This window comes from Toxorhynchites rutilus, chromosome 2 (genome assembly GCF_029784135.1).
Source record: "Toxorhynchites rutilus septentrionalis strain SRP chromosome 2, ASM2978413v1, whole genome shotgun sequence".
Classification (NCBI taxonomy): domain Eukaryota; kingdom Metazoa; phylum Arthropoda; class Insecta; order Diptera; family Culicidae; genus Toxorhynchites; species Toxorhynchites rutilus.
Window position 1 is genome coordinate 262,010,997 of NC_073745.1, and position 23,740 is coordinate 262,034,736.

Below are 23,740 nucleotides of genomic sequence, written 5' to 3' on the forward strand. Positions count from 1 at the left end.
AAATCCCCGTTCAATCCGGTTTTGATGTGATTTAAAATAGAAAAACTCTCTATCAATCTCCTTCTAAAATCAGCCATTCTCGAGATATTTGAAAAAACATTTCTAATTTATTGTTTTCTTTAAATTAAATTTAATTTTTTCATATAAAACAGAAGTCAGCTAGAAAATTTAAAAAAAGGGGTCCAAGATGTTAAAACTAGTTTTGACGATCTTTCTGGAACATCGAATTTTTATGAATTTTTCAAACTTCGAATTTTTATATGTTAACAATCATTTTTAACCACAAATTATGATACTGATTGATTTTTTATTTTAATTCAAATTTGTGGCTAAAAATGATTGTTAACACACAAAAATTCGAACTTCCTAAATTTATAAAAATTCGATGTTCCACAAAGTTGATCAAACATAGTTTTACCATCTTAGAATCATTTTTTAAATTTTCTACATGACTTCTATTTTATATGAAAAAAATAAAAAAAACATCTATAAATTAAAAAAAATTAAAATAAAACAAAAATAAATTAGAAATGTTTTTTTTTCAAATATCTCGAGAATGGCTGCATTTAGAAGGAGATTTATAGAGAGCTTTTTCATTTTAAATCGAATCAGAACCGGATTGAACGGGGTTTTATTATCACTTGATATTAATGCTTTGAATTAAAGTTTTTATGTAAATAAAAAAATTACTATTTTTTTTTCAGCGTATATTTTTTTCATGTTTTAACGTCATTACTCTATAACTATTTCTAAGACACTATTTCGATACGACTCATAGTTTTTGAGATATAAATTATCAAAGATTTCTCTAAAATCGATACGTCCTTTTCAAAAGTTACACTTGGGTCAAATAATACCCAATTGCCAACCCCAACGGAATAAAAAGTTTCATTCAAATAAAAAAATACTCATGTTTTGTCATTTGTCGATTTCATTTGGAAATGCTCATGTGGGAAAATCCCCGACTATCTTGAGCATTAATTGAGGGACATATATACCTACACTTCCAATAGTCCAAAAAGAACCAACGAATTCGAGGTAATACAGGAAATTTTGGAACCCAAGCCGCTTTAAATCCTACACCCTTCGGCCACTCGTTGACCTTCATTAGCGGCAGTGGAGAAGAGATGCATTTCACGATTTTCAGAGTTAGTTTCGTTTTTCACCATTTAGTATGGATGTGACAAATATCAGACTGCTTGCAGAATATTGACTACCCCCAAAGATTTAATGACAAAACATCTGTTGCTTTTTTTGGAGTATGTTTTGTGGATCTCAGATCAATAGATTGAATCGTCTGTTCCAGGCTGAAAATCCTGAATTCACGAACTGAAAGATTATTATTTGATCATTCTTACTAATATCTGCGAGGAATCTTACGTTGTTTCAATGTCCAATGCTATTAAATATGATGATCTTTTTAAAAGCGGCAAAGAATTTTTAGGTTGGCATGGCAGTAGAAGAAACTATCAGAACAATGAAGAGCGAAAGGCAGATCATTTCAAAGGATATTTGTCGCAGGTTTTCCGTGGAGTTGATCAAAACAAATGGGAAAAAGATTCAATTTTGATGATCCGACGCTCAAAGTGGAGTGAACAAACAATACCCAACAACCAAACAAAACGGCCACGGCCAAATCATTATCAGAGAGTTTAACGATGCAATCTTTCAAACATAGCCAAAATCAGCATGCAACGGATAATCTAACGGAATCCTACGTCAACTATGCGGTCATGTCTCGGACACAACCCTCCTATGATTTTTTTTTTACACTGTGAGTAATACTAACCACTGGAATGTTCGGATAAACACATGCGAAAACAACTTCATTTCATGATTTGATATAATTTTCTAAATATACACCCGAACGGATCCACAATGACTATGATGAACACATACACACACAAACAGTTACAGTATAACGTTTATCTAGACCTATTTTCTTTGCTTAATGATGGGGAAGTATCGATGGCAAGAAAAGTCGAACTCCGGCGCAGCCTTCGCTTGCCAATTTAATCCACTGGCAAGCAGATTCATCATCACGAAATTCATCTTGGCTACTTTGATAATTTCGTGCCACTAGTTTACAGGGAGAAGAAATAATTTGAAACCATTACTTGAAATATAAGATAACAAAAATCACTCACTTCTTCATCTGGGTTCGGATATGATTCCAGCAGAACGCGAGCTTCATGGAAGTGTTTGGCAGCCGATGCGTAGAGCTCTTCCGGAGGCGACTTGAGGAGATACGTTTTCATCAACTTGAAGTCCGAATACGCCATCGGTGGGGGTGTAACAAGAGTGGCGAACGGAGCAAAACGATGCTCGAAGCGAACCTTCTCGTTGTCGAACATTGGCAGTGGCTCCGGAATACGCTCCTCGGCGATGAACCCACCAAGAGCTTTGTAGTAGCCCCCGCACATGTTTTGCATCGCTTGGTTGAATATTATTTCTTTCGCATCCGTTTTTCCTTTGCGTTTCTTCACCTTCGGCTTCTTCTGACTTCCTTTAGCACCCTTCGGATCGTTTACGAAATCTTGTTCCACGATGAATGTGTCCGCGCGGGTCAATGCGGATACGATCCAACCAAAGAGGAACTGATACAGGTACCAGAATATGTACATGTACTCGTGAACCGAGTAGAGCTCCAGTTCGAGACCGGACAGCAAGAAGAACGACATTGCACGTAAGCAGTGGTACAAGACCCATGTTCCGAAACAGGCCAAATGATGGCGAGGGTTCTCATTTTTCATGAAAAGTGTGTGTAAGTAGGCATCAATCCGTTCCGCTTCATCCTGTAGATTCAAGAAATTGGACAGCATGATTCCCAGCTTATCACGCTGACGGGCCCTGTTGTAACCACAAATTTCGAACAGAACACTGAACGTGTGCTCGTTGTATGCGAAAAATGAATCCACGCAGTTGAGTGCCTTAAAATAGAAGAAATACGATATTATCAATTCACCAGGTGCGTATGCTAATACTCACGGCAGCATTCGTAGAAAGTGGGTTGTCCGGCATCAGAATTGGCGGAGCGATGAAAGCCTTTGCGGACTCTTTCAACACTTCGGTTAATTTTTTAGTGCCAAATACCTTATCGTGCGAAGGAAGATAAAGCGTCTGGAGGATGCTTCTGGAAAGCAGACATGGTCCAAACTTTTTGCTGAAGTCCATGAAAAAATTCTGAAATTGGGTGGATCGAACATGTATCTTATTTCTTCGCTACGGAACCATACGTACCAACGCGCTGTGGTAATTGGTACAGTGCACAATTTTGCACGCGTGTTTCAGTCGCTGAATCAGTTCTGCTAAATAAAGGATACATGTTGATCTAGCCTTGATTTTGGTATACCGGGGGAAAGTAGGAGGTAGTAGCCGTTGATTAACCATCATTGAAAATCCAATCGGATTCGGTGTGTCAGCTGCAAAGAATCAGATTAAAAAATGATAATGTTCACAAATTTTTATTGATTACGAGACTGCGAATGACGATTGTTTTCATTTTTTTTTTTTTGTATTTTTTGGCTTGGCGCAAATTTTACAGACTCATTCTTTATGACCAAAAAGGACAATTTGCATCATCTGTTTCCCATTTCGATTCTAGCCTTACTTTCGAGAAGACTCTAAGCAAAGAATGCTTTGAAATTTCAAAAATAGTGGGGTCGATTCCGGACTAGTTTTCGGACCAGACTACAGATTTGTCAATTCTAAATGGTAACCAATATTATTTGAAAATACACTTCTACATAATGTACTCATGGTAAATACCATCAAACTGGTTTTCATGATGAACATGACAGAAACATATTTATTCCTCAACACAGTTTCTGCTGTATTTATTCCTCAACATAGTTTCCTTCGAGGGCAATATACTTTCCAACATTTCGATTCCCTTTCTCTAGATAAAAAGATCTGAGTTCGGATTTGGCCATCTTCAGAAAAAGATCGATCTTGATGGATCGATTTTCTAAACGGTGCAGGATCGATTCACTGATTAATCGGTACCAAAGAATCGAACTTTGGTGAATCGATCTTTGCAAAATCGAATGCCTTTTCCAATTAACTACTCGTTCTATGTAAGTGTTCTATTCTTTAAACATGGAATAAATATTTCAAATTTCTATTCAAACATCAAAGGCATTTCAGTTTGATTCGCAGAATGAATGTCACAAAAAAAACTTGAAAGCCCAGAAAAAATGTATTGTCAGGCCATTCATCCTGAACTGTCATGGAATTAGGTGATTAAATAAATTAATTGAGAATTATTATTACAAATTCCACATTTGATATTCATTCAGAACTCCGCTGATAATAATTTCATAAAATACAATCGTGCCATACGTCTGGTATTTAGTCGAACCTGGTCCTAATGTCAGTATCCCATCTCGTCACAATTTGCACTGTCAGCCCAGTGAATGTGATGGTATAAATATAACTTGTTACCACTCGTATGGTGATGACCAAACTTACAAAATTGGTTCTCCTAAGTTTAGGATCACTATGTTTATGAAATTTGTCAAGTGGTTCTTGGTGAGATTAAAATCAATGTTCACTGAAAAACAAATTTACATTTTTTTTCTACGATCAGAAAGATCGTAAAGGTCGAAAAAAAAAGATGTATGGAGTAGAAAGAATCCATAAAATTGTAAATAGAAGAGGAAAAGATCGATCTTCTAAATATCGATCGAAGATAGCCCAATCCTATTCGCTATCATTAATTTGACATCCTCGAAATGATATTATGTTTATAAAATTTGTCAGATGGTAAGATTGAAATCGATGTACACTGGAGAAAAAAAACTCTGAGATCTAAAAAATGAAGGAAAAAAATCGATCTTCACGATTTTTTCGGGTATGAATCGATCCAAAAAATCGGAAATCGAAATGAAAAAGATCGATGTTCCGAAAATCGATCTAAGATCGCCCAATCCCAGTCTAAGTCTTCGAAATATACCTCAGTGTCACTCTGTAGACTGCTTATTGGACTCAGGAGTGTGGTAATGGATCCACGTTTAATCCATTGTCACGAAACTTCGAAAGAAGTCCACTGGATTACGCATCAACAACGCCGAACCGGCTGTTGAACCATCAACGTGCCGCTGTTTTTGGTCGACGGTCACCAAACGCGGCACCCATCGCGCGGATAGCCTTTTCATGTCCATAATGTCATGCAAAATGAATCCCACTTTTGAAATGCTGGCGGCCTCAGCTAACTCGCGTAACTTCACTTCACGATCGTTCAAAATGAGTCGATGCACTTGTTTTACGATTTCTGAATTCGTAGCCTCTTTTGGTCTTCCGAAGCGGGGTGCATCTGCGGTGCTTGTACGGCCCATTTTAAATTCACTAAACCATAGATAAACTGTTGTTCTCGAAGAAGCAAAAGTGAAATACCATTTCATCAACCAGTGCATTGATTATCCAGAAGCTTTTCCCATAAAAAATATTGTTTGAGCAAAATACGATATTCCTCTTTTTCCATTTTCTATACAGGTAGTGACACAACTGTAGTTTGTGAACAAATAAATGGAATGTTATGAAACTTCACACATAAGTTAGTGACCAGTGCCGAAAATATTCATGTTCACGACATTCAAATACAGTGAATTTCAACCCATCTTGTATTGACAACCTGCTGCTCAAGCGAGAGTCGATAAAACAACACTATCAATGAACACCAGTGTAATGAACATCAACATCAGCTTACCATGAAGTTAATTTTTCATTTGCTTTTTCATTTTCGTAATGATATTCGAAACGTCGAAATTGAAGATCATTGCGTGTTAGTGAAAATCAAAGCATAAAATTCAACGTCAACAAATTGAGAGTAAAATCGATTAATGGTGAAGGATGACCATCCATCACACAAAATTATTGTTTTTGGCGACTTCGGCAATGGAATGTACAGTATAAATCTGATTATGTTATATGAATCTATTCCCCATTGACTGGAAATGGCATAACGTTATAGGTGAAAATAACAGCAGAGCGTAACACGACCATAATCTTGTTTTGATTTCCGGCTTAATGATACTGGCTCTAAATGACCAGCATTAATATAAAAAATATATGAAAGGGCTTCAACAGCAGATGTCGAATATCGTATTCCAATGCCATTTTGAAAAAAAAATTCTGGCTTCCGGTTCATTGTGAAAGGCCCTGAAAAACCGAAAATGGAGTTAGTGAAGGGAAGTTGGACAAAGAAAGTGTTAGAAACTAAGATCGTGTTAGAGCGAAATGGCGGTAGTAAAAGAGCGGAAACGGGAACGAAAACGGAAACAGAACGCTCAACGTCGTTCAACGCTAAACGTCAACGTTCTACGAAAACTGATGTTGCCTTTTCTGGATTCCTGGTTCTTTTCTTTTGTCCTAAATATGGAAATCAAACACGTTTTCAATAAAAATTCACTGCAAGCGATGAAGATCAACTTTACGTTCGTGATAATCACCTGAAATTATTGACAGTAATGAAAGTGCCTGAATATAGGCTTTTCGAAATTCATCATCATCATTCATGCTGTTTTCGTTCAATATACTAGACGAAGTTCACGCGTCTCTACTCTTGTGTTATACTCATTTGGACAGATATGGTGTTGAGTTTCAACAGAAGAGAATTCATCCGACACTGGGAAAAAACTAAGTTCTTCATTCGTGAATGAATCTTGATAATTTGTGGCACTGTTAGTGACAAATGAACCTCACAAAATGAAGCTTGTTCATTTTTAGTGGTGCCATTTGTTTAAAAATCCCGGGACTTTTCAGCCCATGTAGTATGATATGAAAAACATGTTAGGGGCGTAGAAAAATAATCTTCAGAAATCGTATCTATCTCATTTGGAAACTTAGGGACTTTCGTGGTCCGGCATCCCCGTTGTTCGCGCTTGATCAAAGAAAAAACAAAAAAGAAGAGTAAGAAGCCAGTTGTCATGTCTCGTCTTAGGGTCAAATTGACTCGGCAATCTTCGGCAATGTTTTAGGCTATTGGGAAAACTTAAATGAACAATGTTTGTGAGATGAGGGTATGTTTTTGTATTATAACAGTTAATATATACTTTAATATACTCAGAGATTGAAACAACAATGTTAAAATGTTCAGATGTTGTGCGTTAATCTCCTTCCAGACTCTCGATAATGCTGTGAAGTACATGTATCTGTTCGTTATGCCAGTTTCGTCCACTTTATTGTCCATTATAAAGTGGATTTTGAGCAAACCATTCCAGAACTTTCATTCGCTTGACTCGAAAAAAGCCTCAGTTTTTCAGCAGAATGTGTAGGATAATAAAATCTTTGCCTACGCCGATTTTTGCCACGGATTCACGAAGGTTTTCATTGGTGGTGTCAATGTAGGCTTCAGCTGTAATTATACCGTTGAGTTCAACCAAGATTCCTACTCCGGCCCAGGCAAAGCAGCCCCAGACCATGATTTTTACACCACCGTGCTTTATCGTAGGCTGTAGATGACGATCTTGTAGCGCCTGATTTCCTCCAAACTCACTCAATCGTCGTTTTTGATTGAAGATCTCAAACTCCGATTCGTCTGTCCACAAAACAACTTTTCAGAAAGATACCGGCTTATTCCGATATTTTTTGCCGTGCTTTTGACTACATCTTTCATTTCTGTGCCGGGGTGTAAATTCAGAGTTTCGAAAACGAAAGAGTGACGCTCGGAGTGCAAGGTCTGAACGTTAAAAACTTTTTTTCGGCTGAACGGAGTGGTATGATAATCATTTCATTCGAAAGATAAAATGTCCAAGAATTATATGATTGGTAATTATTGACCCGAAAACTTGTTCTAACAGCTTTAAAATTTCTTTGAAAACAGACTATTGAATCACATAAATCCGTATATAAGTTACGCGGAAGGTCACGCTCAGGCGCCTATGCATTATGCTATTCTCTCCGAATTCCATTTCGTTTCTGCAGCCGGACTGAAAGGAATTTTTGGAGAATATCGAGGTATCGATGATAATTGGATACCGATGGGTGCCATTGACTTTGGATTTGACAGTGAAGATTACTAAATATTGGATATAGAAAAAAGGAAGAAATCATATTGATGAAAGTAATGTTATACAATAATTTGTATCCGAATGCTGCAATCGATCGTTTCTAATTGTTGGGAAAGGGCTTATTTTTGCTGAGTAATTCAAAAAGGAATTCATTCCTTCTTTAAGCGTTAATAATTATGCTTCAGATCCCAATTCCATTTCGTTTCTGCAGCCGAACTGAAAGGAGGATTTAGCGAGGTATCGATAACAAACCGATACCGATGGGTGCCATTAACTATGTATTTGATACCTACCATTGACTATATATTAGAGAGTGAAGAATACGAAATATTTCCTTCCTTTCCATTCTTTCTCAAGCGGTAATAATCCTGCTCCGGATCAACGATGGTTCGAATTGTCGGGGTTTGGGGAGTAGGTCCTATTTGGGCTCGGTATTTCCGAGGAGGAATCGATTCCTTCTTTGAGCTTTAATTATTCTTTTCCAACTAAACGAAGTGGTATTGTAACCACGTTATTCGAAAGATGAAATATCTAAGATGTATATGCTTGTTACTTATGAATTGCTAAGCTAACGTTAGTCCTACGTACACCTAGCGGTTATATCACAGATATAACCCACTTCTAGTTTTCCATTTTGGGACTGATGTATGGTAGTTTAAAAGCGAACTCGCGATGCAATCCATGTTCTCTAATCCTGTGGATAATTGTACGGTGTAGCATACAAGCTAACTTAAATTCCGATCCTCGCAAAAAACATCTCGGCTCCAATTTCAAATCCGTATTCCTACCTACATCCTAAATAAACATAATCACTCACTCCTGTACCTAACACTTTTCCGCTTTCTCCATCAGTAACTTTCTTATTAACACGTTCGTCGCCCAAAGCGATTTTTCTGAGTTTCTTGTGGATAAATTATTGAATAAAGATCAAACTTAGTTTGTAGACAATTTTTACATGATCTAGCAATATTTTATGGGTTTCGCAAAAAGCTGCAGTACAAACCATACGCACTATAAATTAATTAAAAGAATAGTATAAACATTATAATGATATGGTTATAATTTATTATTTTTCTGCATATCCTATGGTTACACTTAGATGCCTATTCTATCAAATTCCTTCTAAAAATCCTATTCAATTTGAACGAGGAAAGTGTCACCCATATCTGGGTGACGGGGCGACGGAAGTGTTAATACAGGTAAGCGAACGCTTCTTCATGTAACGTAATAGCACCCATCGGAATTTCCGCGTGATGACCTTCATTGGAATTCCGTTGACGATTTCCAAACTAACAATTTATATAACACCCGGCAGGACACTCATTGTGACGCGCCAGCTGTCCCAACATTTCCCATTATACGATCTTCAAGATATTCGATCTTCAAGAAATTCACAACAATCACAACCGATCGGCGCTTGGTGTAAACCGAAAACAGAAACAATAAACATAATTCTTCTTTTCCTTTGTTTACGGAGACTTTAAATCCAACGATTCATTCGTTTCCGAGATAATAAACATAAGGAAATGACATAATTTTAAAAGGCTAGCTCGTAAGATGGTTGGAAAGCTAGAATACAGTCGAGGTAACAACGCTTTACTCTCGCTATCCGAAATCCGTAGTTATTATACATATTGACGAATATTTATCGGGAGAACGTTGAAGTTTGTTGGAAGTCAAACGTGATTGTTTCAACTCATCTAAAATTAAACTCATCTCATGGCGACCGTTTTCGGTAAACATCGGTGGTGTAAGTTTATGTACATCTCATGGCGAACGTCGAGGCAATATTCGAAGACAGTTAGCAGATGGCAATAAGATCATCAAATGGCGACTCGTGCAGTTTATGCAGTTCGTTCGAGTACATCTCATGGCGATCGTGACTTACACCACCGATGTCACAATAATAAAGTTGCCGATGGAGAAAGTGGAAAAATGTTAGGTACAGAAGTGAGAGGTTATGTTTATTTAGGATGTAGGTAGGAATGCGGATTGAAAAATTAGGGTCAAGATGTTTCCAGCGAGAATCGGAATTTAGGTTAACTTGTATGCTACAACGGTCGGATACTGAAAGCAGATCCTTGCTAGATCGAATGGTTACCGAATGATTTTCCTTGATTTCTCTAATGATCATTGGACAATGCGACGGTCTGTTTTACGCACATCTCTACGCGTTCTGTCAGCCACAGATCCGAGCTTCTGATACTTTGTCCAAATTTCCTGTACAGCACCACGACTGGAACTATATTTTGCAGCTTTCTGTTGAAATAGATTGTCGTTATAGTCTTTTAACACCAAATTTCGAATGGAAATTACAATTGGTTTACCAGTCATGATTTCTTCAAAATCCAACACTCTGGGCCTGACCACGAACATCACTGTCACGCACGCTTTCACGTCACTTACACTTCACTTAATCTTTTTGTGTATATCATCATTGTCACGGACAGTTGCGTGTAAAAATGAACTCCGTGAAGTGAAAGTCATTCCCGTTTATAAGAGACATGTTGGTTGCATATTATCGGGTGTTTGAAAGTTGTGTCGGTTGCATAATTTCGGACGTTTGAACGTTATGTAGGTAAAAGTAATACAGCATATGAGATAATATTTCATTCAATTAATCGCATATTTTAGAATGACAAGTTTGCGATTATACCTCGATGATTAGTTTGCTGAATCAAATGCTGGCTCAAAAATGAGGAGGAATACTTGGTTGCTCAGGAATAATGTAGTTGTTGAACTAGAGATAAAACATGACTATTATTTTTAATAATCGAAATCTCGCATACTCTTGTACTTAGCTCTGTCTTACTCGTTTGAATAGTGAGAAATATTTAGAATCATTTTTTATGAACCGTTTCTACAATTTTGATGTATAATATTATCTTCTATATCTCAGAACAAACCCGAATTTATCCACCTCACGATAAGTATAATCTGAGATGAATTTAAAAATAGTATCTTGTGAATGCTTCGCAATGAAAGACTCATTTTTTCCTTGTTTGAAACTTATTAGCACTTTTTTAATATTCTTTCATTCAAAGTATGTCTTCAAAACAATACCGTTATAATATATATAACGTAAAAAGTTATAACTATCGTCCTGATTCTGGTTTGGTCCGCCAATTGTGAATGTTTGAATTACAAAAAACAGGAAGTGGGTTATATCTATGGTATAACCGCAAGGGTGACGTAGGACTATCGTTGATTTAGAGATCATTTGTTTGAAGTTGAATCTAAATCCATCCTGAATGAATGAATAAATAAATATTTGGGTGACTTCAAAAACGAGAGTGTTACGTTGGAGACTCAAGGTTTTATGCATCCAATATTGGATACAAAAAACCTTGTTCTGAAGAATAATCTTCAGAAGCTTTCCTGCTAACTGCACTTGATTGACAAATCACAAAACCAAATGTATGTGGTCGCAGTATTATATGGATAGAAAACATTAAAATAAACTCGCTTGAATGTAATTTTCAATTCCAAGGGGAACTGGCAGATTATTTTTCAGCAACGATCATTTCTTTCCAGGTTTCCTCTCGATAACCAGCAAACGAAAAGAGTTGCGCGCGTGTATGTGTGTGTGTGGCGGCTGCTTCTATGTCTTCCCGAGGAACCGTATTTCGATGCTGATACTATCTTGGTCACGAGAGTATCAGCATCGGCTTTTCTGCGCTCCCTCACAGTTAAACAAACTGATTGCATTTCAGGTCAGGTCAGGCCAGGTAATGAATCCCTCGATCCCTCGCCGTTCAGCTCGTTCAGTAACGATGTTGTCTTGTCGATGTCCTCAGGCGTCGTGCACAAATTACGTAACGCTAAAAATCCGAATTTTGAACCACCTCTCCCCCCCCCCCCTTTCGTAACGCAATTTCCTATCTCTAATAAACAGAAAGTAACGCAACATCTACCCCCTCCCCCCTTATCGCGTTACGTAATTTGTGCACAACGCCTCACGAAAAATGAATCGGTTTCACCACCAGAATATCATTTCAGTATGCTTTTCGTGCGTGATTGAATCGAGAGAAGGTGTGGTTTACGATGGTAATTTGGAAGGCAAACTAGAAGAGAATGAACTCTCTGAGTATGAAAATTTCGGCGACTGAGCAATAATCGATTGAAAATTATATAATTTTCGGGATACGAAACATTTTCCGTTTTTCATGTTATGCATCCAATATTGGATACGGAAATATCCTACTGATGGGAAAGAATAATCTTCAGAAGCTTTCCAGCTAATTACACTTGATTGAAAAATTACGAAATCAAATGTATTTGGTCGCTGTGTTCGCCATATAATTAGAAAACATTAAAATAAACTCTTTCGCATGGATGTATTCTTCAATTCCCAGGGAACTGGCAGATTATTTTTCAGCAACGATTAGATCTTTCCGGAATTTTCTTGATGCTGTATGGCATCCAAACGAAAATTCTCGTTTCAGTTTGGCCTGCAAAAAAACTTTTCTAAACTCTAATCCATCAAATTGGGAGCCCTGAAAAGGGCCGATGATTATATGCTAAGCTAATATAGCACCCTCTCCTTGGATTCGACGGGCTAGCTGAATGTCCTTGGGCATGATGTGACGCGTCATAACCGCGGAACTTTGGAAGCGCAAGTCGGTTTTGAAGTCCTGAGCAATTCCACGATCCAAAAGCTGCAAAGGTAGCTTGCGGATCAGCAATTCGGTCGACTTCCGATAGCGATGAATTTCACGCAAAGTTCCCGGTCGATAGCGATGTGGCTTCTTCACCTATCCTGCGGCTGGTGCGCTTATCCGAGCTGCTTTCGTGTGCCTTACCACTGAAAGACTAACTAGCTATCTGCTATCCCAAACAAACGAGTCGTCACGGTGCGAGAGTAGAGTAAGAAATGAACGAAAGCAAAGGAAGCGTCATTTTATAAACCATAAAAGTATAGAATCTAAACCCCACCCTTCGTTGCTTACTCTGAGAGAGAAACGAATAACATCGAAGTAAGTATACAGTAATGTATTTGAATCCGGACACTTTGCGTTACATTTAATACCATACCGCAGCCACAACATTTTCTGCATGTTGAATTAATGCGATTGATTAGTAACTATCAAGAAACTATCAGTAACTATATTAGCAACTATTAATCGCATAAATTCAACATGAAAAAAATGTTATGGCTGTGGTATGATATGGAATGTAATGCAAAGTGTCCGGATTCAAAAGCATTACTGTAAAAAAGAGTTAACTCGACTGAAATTTTTTCGGTTCGGCCTGCAAAAACGAAATTAAGAGCCCCCGCCGACTGCAGACTGACTTGTCGACCGATAGTTCGATCGGCTTCTTAATCAGTACGGAGAAAAAAAATCTGTAGTGTACAGCATAATGCATAGACGTAAGTATGAGCTTCCCCATCTCACATTCCAATAAGATTAATGGGTTTCCAAGTGGGCGCGCTACATACGGATACGAATGATTTCAATAACCTGTTTTCGAAGCTATCATTAAGCTATTGAAACAATTTTTCGACTCAATAAATAGCAATCATATAACTCTTGGACATTTTATCTTTTGTATGAAATGATTATCATACTGTTCCGTTGATCCGAAGCGGAATGAATCACGCTTAAAGAAGGAATGGATTTTTTCTTGGAATTTAGTCAGCAGAAATAATGCCCTTTCCCAACAATTAAAAACGACAAACGGTAAACAGTTTCATCAAAGTGATTTCTTCGATATGGGGATATATTCACTACATCATGTCATATATTTCATATTTTTCATTATGAAATCCATATCCATGGCACCTATCGGTATCGAATTGTCATCGACACCACGATTTTCGCTAAATGCTCCTTTCAGTTCGGCCTGTAAAAAACTTTTCTGAACTCTAATCCATCAAATTTGGAGCCCTGAAAAGGGCTGTTGATTATATGCTAAGCTAATATAGCACGCTCTCCTCGGATACGATGGGCCAGCTGGATGTCCTTGGGCATGATGTGACGCGTTTTGCATGGATAGCACACAAATTTGTATCTTCGAATAAGCCTCCTGCAGCGTCATAACCGCGGAACTTTGGAAGCGCAAGTCGGTTTTGAAGTCCTGAGCAATTCCACGATCCAAAAACTGCAAAGGTAGCTTGCGGATCAGCAATTCGGTCGACTTCCGATAGCGATGAATTTCATGCGAAGTTCCCAGTCGATAGCGACGTGGCTTCTTCACGCTTCCTGCGGCTGATGCGCTTATCCGAGCTGCTTTCGTGGTGCCTTACCACCGAAAGACTAACGAGCTGTCTGCTTAGTCCCGATGAAACGAGTCCTCACGGTGCGAGAGTAGAGTAAGAAATGAACGAAAGCAAGGGAAGTGTCATTTTATAAAACATAAAAGAATCGAATGTAAACCCCACCCTCTTTATTGTATAAGCTTACTGTATACTCACGAATATAATAAGGGTGGGATTTAGATTCTATACTTTTATGGTTTATAAAATGACGCTTCCTTTGCTTTCGTTCATTTCTTACTCTACTCTCGCACCGTGAGGACTCGAGCTCGTTAGTCATTCGGTGGTAAGGCACACGAAGTCAGCTCGGATAAGCGCACCAATAGCAGGATAGGTGGAGAAGCCACATCGCTATCGACCGGGAACTTCGCATGTAATTCGTCGCTATCAGATATCGACCGAATTGCTGATCCGCAAGCTACCTTTGCAGCATTTGGTTCGTGGAATTGCTCAGGACTTCAAAACCGACTTGCGCTTCCAAAGTTCCGCGGTTATGACGCTGCAGGAGGCCTATTCGAAGATACCAATTTGTGTGCTATCCATGCAAAACGCGTCACATCATGCCCAAGGACATCCAGCTGGCCCACCGTATCCGAGGAGAGCGTGCTATATTAGCTTAGCATATAATCAACGGCCCTTTTCAGGGCTCCAAATTTGATGGATTAGAGTACAGAAAAGTTTTTTACAGGCCGAACTGAAAGGAGCATTTAGCGAAAATCGTGGTTTCGATAATAATTCGTTACCGATAGGTGCCATGGATATGGATTTCCTTATGAAGAATATGAAATATATGACATGATGTAGTGAATATATCCGAAGAAATCACTTCGGTGAAACTGCATTATAAAATTATTTGTGTACGAATGCCGCAATCGATAGTCGACTCTAATTTGCGCTGGGTAATTTCCTCGGAGGACTCGATTCCTCCTTTGAGCATTAATAATCTCTTTCTGGCAAAACGATGTGGTATGAATCACATTATTTGAATGATAGAATGAAGAAGTTTTCTGCCAATTTCCTTCAACCTCCAAACGTATCTTTCTCCCGTTTGTCGTTTTCGCGTTCGCTAATCCTTTCTCACAACACCCATTTCTAGTTTGAGAAATTGTTGAGTAAACATTGTTTGCCAGTGCGCGTAGAGCGGGAATTCCTAAAGATTCATTGCACCTCTAATAAATTGCCGAAAGACGTGGTCTTACGTTGATCGCACTTGATTGAAAAAATCCATAACGAAATGTATTTGGTCGAAGCATTATATGAGTAGAAAGCAAATAATCGCTCGAAAATGACTTGATTTTCGCGATGTGAAACATTTTCCGTTTTTCATGTTATGCATCCAATATTGGATACGAAAATTTCCACTGATGGGGAAAAAAATATTCAGAAGCTTTCCTGTTAATTGCGATAGATTGAAAAATAACAAAACCAAATGTATTTGGTTGCAGTGTTATATGGATAGAAAACATTGAAATAAACTATTTCGCATGAATGTATTTTTCAATTCCCAGGGGAACTGGCAGATTATTTTTCAGCAACGATGATAGCAACGAGAATTCCGCGCGTGTATGTGTGTGTGTGTGTGTGGCGGCTGCTCCGATGTTTCAAGCGGAACCGTGGCATCACTCTCCTCCTGATGAATTCCCTTTTGGCCTTAGGTGCACAAACAGGCTCTTGGTGACACCGTTCATCAGCGCTTTCATGATAAACGAAATTAGCTTCACAACAACAGCGACAACATGCTCCAATCGCTGTTCAATCATAACTGAGTGGGTTTACGAGCGGCGCTCGCTTATATACCGATTTTAGATTTCAATAGCCTGTTTTGAAAGCAATTTTAAGACTATTGAAACAAGTTTTTGGATGAAAAAGTAACAAGTATATGACGCGTAGACATTTTATCTTTCAAATGAAGTGTTTATCATACCATTTCGTTCAGTTGTTTAAGAGCTATTAACGCTCAAAATCTCGGTCTCCAGCGTAACGCTTTCGTTCTCGAAACTTTGGTTTTACACCCCGGTATAGAAATGAAAGACGTAGTCCTACGTCAAAAAAACTAGCTCTGCAATGTTGCAAAAACCTTACAGTGATAATTTATATTCAAAATATCAACAAATCAATATTATTCATAATCAATCATAATGATCGTATTTGGGCCAGTGGCCTCCATTGCCCTTTTATGGTGTTGCAACTCTCTCTCTCTTAGTCTAATCCTAAAAATAGAAACAAAAAAAATTTCGGTCTCAGGATAATCGGAAGTATACCTTCGCCATGTTTCAATGGGCCTACGGGAACTACATTTTTAATCTTTAATTACATCCCATAGCGCATTTACCGAATCCAAATAAACAAATTTACGTCCTCTGGATACGTCAGAATTTCGTTCTAAAAATGCCACCAGGAGGGAAAATTGCTGTTTGTCAACATATTTATAATTATTCAGCTATGAACAAGTTTATGAATTCGGGTGAATTTTTGACGTAGGACTACGTCTTTCATTTCTATACCGGGGTGTAAAATCAAAGTTTCGAAAACGAAAGCGTTACGCCGGAGACCGAGATTTTGAGCGTTAATAGCTCCTAAACAACTGAACGAAATGGTATGATAAACACTTCATTCAAAAGATAAATGTCTACGCGTTCTATACTTGTTACTTTTTGATCCAAAAACTTGTTTCAATAGTCTTAAAATTGCTTTCAAAACAGGCTATTGAAATCACCAATCGGTATATAAGCGAGCGCCGCTCGGATATCCACTCAGTTCTAATTGAACAGCGATTGGAGCATGTTGTCGCTGTTGTGGTGAAGCTCTTCGTTTATCATGAAAGCGCAGATGAACGGTGTCACCAAGAGCCTGTTTGTGCACCTTAGGCCAGACGTGAATCCATCAGGAGGAGAGTGATGCCACAAACGGTTCCCCGGGATGATCTCGAAGCAGCCGCTACACACACACACACACATACACGCGCGGAATTCTTTCCGTTTGGATGCCATTCAGCATCGAGAAAGATCCGGAAAATAATCTGCCAGTTCCTCTGGGAATTTAAAAATACATTCATGTGAAAGAGTTTATTTGAATGTTTTCTATCCATGTAACACTGTGACCAAATGTAATACATTTGGTTTTGTGATTTTTCAATCAATTGCAATTAACAGGATAGCTTCTGAAGATTATTCTTCCGCATCAGTAGGATATTTTCGTATACAATATTGGATGCATAAAACCTTGTACCTCCAACGTAATGCTCTCGTTTTCGAAATCCCCCAAATATTCATTTATCCATTCATTCAGAATGGATTCAGATTCAACTTCCAACAAAGGATCACTGAATCAACGATAGTCCTACGTAACCATTGCGGTTATAAAGGGTGTGTCACATCAAATTGCATCACGGAAAAAACGCTGTAGAAATTTAATTTTTAGGAATTATATCTTCAGCTTTCGCTTATAATCAGATAAGAGTGTATAGATCACGTTGGCCATGCTTCACTGTCAATTTTTCGTAAATTTGGAAAAATGTCGTCGAACGAAAAAGAGCGTCGTGAATTAATTCTGTGCACTCATTTCGAGAATCCGGAGTTGTCACATCGGGACATCGGGAAGATGCTGGGAATCGTCCAATCCACGGTCAGCAGAGTACTACAGAGTACAGAGTAACTACTTCGAGAACCTAACCATCGACCGGAAGGTGAAGAACGGCAAAAATGGATGCTCCGTCAGTGAAAAAGATCACAAGCGCGTAGTTAAGCAGTTTAGACGTGATCCGAGAAGTTCGGTCCGGGATGTCGCCAATAAGCTGAATTTGTCAAGTTCATTCGTCCAGCGGACCAAGCAGCGGAAGGGCCTGCGTACATACAAGGTTCAGAAGGCTCCTAACCGCGACGAAAGGCAAAACATGGTGGGGAAGACGCGAGCCCGGAAGCTGTACACCGAAATGCTGACGAAGCCGCATTGCCTGGTAATGGACGAAGTAACCTACGTCAAAGCGGACTTTCGTCAGCTGCCGGGCCTGTTGTTCTTCTCCGCAGAGGACAAATTCAGCGTTCCGGAGGACATTCGCAAGCAGAAACTATCCAAGTTTGCCAAAAAGTACATGGTGTGGCAAGCGATCTGCTCTTGCGGAAAGCGGAGCGCCCCCTTCGTGATGACCGGCACGGTAAACGGGCAGGTTTACCTTAAGGAGTGCCTACAGAAGCGCTTACTACCACTATTGAAGCAGCACGAGGGCCCGACCATCTTCTGGCCGGATCTCGCTTCGTGCCACTATTCAAAGGACGTGTTGGAGTGGTACGAAGCCGACGGGGTCACCTTCGTGCCAAAGGAAATGAACCCGCCCAACGCGCCGGAGCTTCGTCCAATAGAGAAATATTGGGCGATTATGAAGCAGGCCCTCCGGAAGAACCCAAAAGTTGTCAAATCGGAGGCGGACTTCAAGGGAAAATGGATTTCTGTTCAAAAAAAACTACAACCTGACGTTGTACAGAACCTTATGGACGGGGTAAAGAGGAAGGTGCGAGCATTCGGGCTTGGGCTCGAAGTATGAATAAAAAGAAAATGCCAAAAGTTGTTTAATAGTTTTTATTTTACTGTCTAAAATTTTCAAAAGGATCGGTCTACTGGGCGAATTTCTACAGCGTTTTTTCCGTGATGCAATTTGATGTGACACACCCTTTACCATAGATATAACCCACTTTCTGTTTTTTCGTTGTGGGTATTTGTATTTCGAAAATAACACGTAAAACTCCATTTTCTCAAAAGTGTTTTTGATTGTTTTATATATGTTGCAGCGGACAAGTTCAAGTTGTTCACAAGCAAATGAAACACATATTTCAACCAAACATAACATACATTGTACATTATCGGAAAATTGTGACGGAAAAATTGAATTTCCATATGTTCATATTTACATCGTAATAAGCGTTGTAAGCGCGAACGAAATTGATCTTTGTTAGAAAGTGGAAATGGAATTTCAAGTGATGAAACGCACTCCTACATCTTATATCTACATAAATGAAAATGGGTCACCAAATGTGCTGGTAAGCACAAAACTCGAGGAAGGCATCGTCCGATTTAAGCTGTCATTATTTTATTATATTTTCTGTATCAAACATGTATTCCGGAAAAACGGAGTAACATGTTATTTGCAAGTAATTTAAGAATCCTAAACGAGAGTTGTGTCTAAAAATAATTTTCTATTATAGTTACAATATAAAAATAGAAAGAACGTTTCCGGCCTTTGTCAATTTAAGGATAATTTTATAACTATGCTGAATGGCACTTTTTGCAACATCGTAAGGTGGAGGACCCTGCGATACATAAAGAGGAACAATAAAACGCATGAGTACAAATGCTACTCTAGCTAAAGAACGTCAAAATTGCAAAGGAACTATTCGATTGGGCGAAAGGAGGAGCAACTGACTCAAATTTTATCTTGCTATGCAACTACAACAGAGTATGAAAGTACCCAGCGACAGCTTGATGAACAATATTCGAAAGTAATTACTATTCGAGAACACAAAAAAAAAATTTATCCCAATTTCCGTAGATAAATAAAAGTTGGATTTTCAAATTGTAATGATTGTAAAAAACTATGGATGGGTTATACCTATGATATAACCGCAAGGTTGACGTAGGACTTAGCAATCATTTGTGTTTCTTCAATTAGCAATAATCGCAACTCGTATGTTACTCGTTGGGTTCGATATCGCCGCTGCGCAGAGCTGTCCCAATTTAGGTCAATTAATGCATTATGGTAGTAGTTATCGCAGCAAATAATAATCAATATTTTGCCTAATCATCGAACGGTATGCGTAGAAATTCAGTGAGCTGGCGACATGAAGGGATATCCTCCAATGCAGTCTTGAATAACCGAGCCAAAGCGTTGGATTTATACCCGCCTTTGTAGGCCGTGTTAGCAAAATGAATTCCGGAGTGTAAAAATGCATGGGGGTATAAAAGTACTGCCGACTTGCATGTATCTGCAATGTCGATTTTCCCAACTTCTTGGTTCCGGATTCTGTATTGGGTAAACACCTTCCGGTTTGCAAAAATGAAAGCGAGCACAAAAGTACCCGCTGCTTGCACCTATTTTGCAATGCCGATTTATCTAGGCTCCACAGTTTTGAAGTCTGTGTTAGGGAAACATTCCGATTTGCATAAACGCAAACGAGTGCCAAAATACTCGCAGCTTGCATCTATTCTGCAATGCCGATTTCTCCAGGCTCCATAGTTTTGAAATCTGTGTTAGGGAAACATCCATTCATTCCAGCGATCGTACCTCAATCGTTGCGCAATCACAACTGAGTGGATTTCCGATCGGCACTTGCTTATATACCGATTGGTGTGATTTCAATAGTATATTTTGAAAGCAATTTTAGGGCTATTGAAACAAGTTTTTGGATCATAAAGTAGCAAGCATAGAACAAAATCTCGTTCTCCGGCTTAACGCTTTCGTTTTCGAAACTTTGAACTTACACCCCAGTGTAGAAATGAAAGACTTATTCCTACGTCAAAAATTGTAGGCATTCAGAAACAATAAGAAATCTGTAATAGAGTACAACTCTCTATCATTGTATAAAAACTTGAAATAAAATACTTTGAGAGAAATAATTTTCTTATTTGAATAAACTCGAAAAACATCCGAAAACGATCGGAAGTTGATGATTTTCAGTTAATTTTATTTTAAAATCTCTGTCTCGGGAACGATAGCAATTATCTAAAAATTTCCGCATACCTTTTTTATTGCAAAGCATGCGTATTTTCATAAAACCGGGGCAAAAAACAATGTTTTGAAAATTCCACCTCTTAAAAAATATTATAACTTTTTTATTCATAATTTTTCCATCTTGACGCATTGTGGAATAAACTTCATTAGTTGTCCACTGCAATACATGAAAAAAATAAAAAATCAAAAACACCGTTTTTGAGAAAATAATTTTAAATGTTGTTTTCAAAATAAGAAAATAAAACATTTTTACCAGTGCATACTTTCTCCACATAGCCCCAGTAATAATCTAGAACATTGCGGAAGACACCAAATCAATCGAACCAACCATTTCCAAGTTATCCTTTTTTTTTAATTTTCCAAGCAATTTTTGTTTAGGCCCTTCTCAAAAGTAAGCCTAAAGTTAAAATGGAAAACCGTTCCTAGAGGCGAATGAACTGAAAAGTTTAAACCCTCTTAAAGCCAAAAAGAAGAAGAAGAAGAAATGGAAAACCGATGATACAAGTTGTCCTCTTCGGTCATAAAGAATGCTTCTGCAAAATTTGAGCCAAATAAAAAAATACAAAAAAAATCGACCTTCGAATTCAAATGGAATCGCTCAAGAGTCTTACAGCCAGGTTCCGGTTGTGTTCCACAATCGATCGTTTTCTCCATGATCTGAGTCAACTCAAGGGCTCCATTGAGCGTTTTCACGATGTCAATCATTTCCGTTTTGGTCGGAGAAACATTCTGAAAAATAAGACATCATAAATATTTTTTGGCGAAATCCGTGGTTTGTGCCAACATTTACAGTTACCGCATTTGCAGTTGCATTAGAAGCATGCCAGGAAGTATTTGTCTACAATTTGATTCATTATCTCAACGAACACAACAGATGAATTATATATACCTACCTTAGTTGGATATAATGCTACTAGGCACTGCAGCAGCAATCGGGTGAACTTCAAACGGCAAACCAGCGCATTGATCTCCTCTTTCTCCTTATCGCTTTCTACATCTTTGATTCTCTTCACTAAGTCTTCTTCAGCACTCTTGAGCATATTGCATGCCTTGGTTTCGGATAGTTCCATACACAAATCGTATCCATAAGTACTTGGCTGAAAATCTTCCTCTTCGTATACTCTGGCCCTCAAAATAAAGTTTCGTATTAAATTGACCAGTTTATGTACTGCACAGGAGAAAGCCTTCATTGATTTGTCCTCGATTCTATGCGGATGGTGCAAATATAGACATGTCAGGACAGTCTGCGCCATGGAGTGTCCCTCCAACCAAGAAACTGTACATGCATAGACCGCGTCAATGATTCCTATGCTTTCCCGGCATTCCAAATTAGCTAGTTTCAGTGTCCCACTCTGCAAAAAAAAACCAATAAACCGTAGTCATACAACAATTTCCCCCAAACTAGCATACCTCAACAGCAGTCTGAAAGTTGAGCGGAGTCGTTTCCTTATTGCAGCACATTCCCGCATCCATTTTCGGATCCATCATCTCTATTGCAGACATCGCGTCAAACAGACCGAACATATTGTCGTGTACCAGCTCTCCCAGGTTTAGCTCTTTAACGCATTTGAAAAACTCCGGTGTTATCTCTTTCCACTCCCGGTTGGGCAGTACAATCTGAGCTTCGCCCCTATCCTTACCCGGCTCATCACCACTCACTGTTACCATATCCATGGGAGACATGTCAGACTGGCCGACATCCTTCCCAGCACCATTAATACTGCAAGAATTGTATTTAGATAGAATGCATTTGCTTTTGATCTTATTGAATACCTTAAATCCTGCAACCCTTCGATTTCTGAATCCATTTTATTGTACAATTAGTATTGAATTCACAATAATCTTCAAAAGTCGAATGTAAATAGTCGACTGAAGTGAAATTATTGACGTTTCGTCAAGGTTCATATTTTAAAAGGTGAGAAAAACAGATTGACACTCGTTACGCAGATAGGCCGACATTCACTAACAACATACGACAAACGTTTTGAAAATCAATCAAATAAAATTTTAATCACTTAGCGTAGAAGTGTATTAGTTTCGTTTGAAAGGCTCTGTTCACGTTTGTTCATTATAGAAAGGGAAAAGTATAAAAAATATCCATGTGGACACATTAAATGAATGTTATTTTTAAAAAATGCATCTAATTCTCTAATTTGCAAACTTGATCAACTTGAATGTGATGTAATTCTGCGGAGTATCCATTTGAAAAAAAAAACAATAAAAATCCCCATTTTGTAATTGTATGCATGATTTCTCGCGTAACTTTTGAAAAGGTCCTAAGTAACAAATGTAAACAAATCGAGTTAATGGATGCACACTATTAGTTTTCCATCATTGAAAATAACCGCGATAGAATAAAAATATATAGATCGAGGAGTTTTTTATAACCTTCTCAGGTCAGGACAAATATCTATGATTCAATGATATCATTTCGCCGAATAGTTGAGTGTGCTGCACGCTGAGGTAAAAAATATGGTCAAGCCCGTAACAACAGCTGAAAATCATTCGCACCGAGATGAGCTAACTGAATCTGTCACTGCCATTGGAATGCAGAGAGGGACGACACGGACAGCCAGTAGCCACGAAATTCCGCCGAGGATGGTGTATCTACGGTGGGTATAGTAAATCGATATCCGTAGGTGTAAACTGCCACATCCTTGAAGTTAATACAGACAATCAGCTTCAAAAGATTGAACATTCTTACAGACAGGAAGAAGCTGGAATCAGACCAGTTGCTGAACTAACTTTTGCGGA

At 38.4% G+C, this 23,740-nt stretch overlaps 1 protein-coding gene across 3 annotated transcripts; it reads right to left on the reverse strand.

Annotated features, from left to right (window-relative positions):
* Positions 1–1,825: 1,825 nt before the first annotated feature.
* Positions 1,826–22,881, reverse strand: LOC129769410 (N-alpha-acetyltransferase 35, NatC auxiliary subunit). 3 transcript variants are annotated; one of them, XM_055771678.1, is made up of 9 exons: positions 22,760–22,881; positions 22,397–22,706; positions 21,880–22,338; positions 21,783–21,824; positions 21,598–21,715; positions 3,241–3,422; positions 2,989–3,183; positions 2,148–2,930; positions 1,826–2,079 (listed from the first exon to the last, which is right to left on the reverse strand). In XM_055771678.1, exons 1-9 carry the CDS (start codon positions 22,792–22,794, stop codon positions 1,936–1,938), a joined length of 2,268 nt encoding a protein of 755 aa, XP_055627653.1. In that variant the 5' UTR covers positions 22,795–22,881; the 3' UTR covers positions 1,826–1,935. The 3 variants fall into 3 exon arrangements, with proteins under 3 accessions (XP_055627653.1, XP_055627652.1, XP_055627654.1); XM_055771677.1 differs by having other exon boundaries at positions 21,777–21,824; XM_055771679.1 differs by lacking the exon at positions 21,783–21,824.
* Between the last annotated feature and the right edge of the window lie 859 nt (positions 22,882–23,740).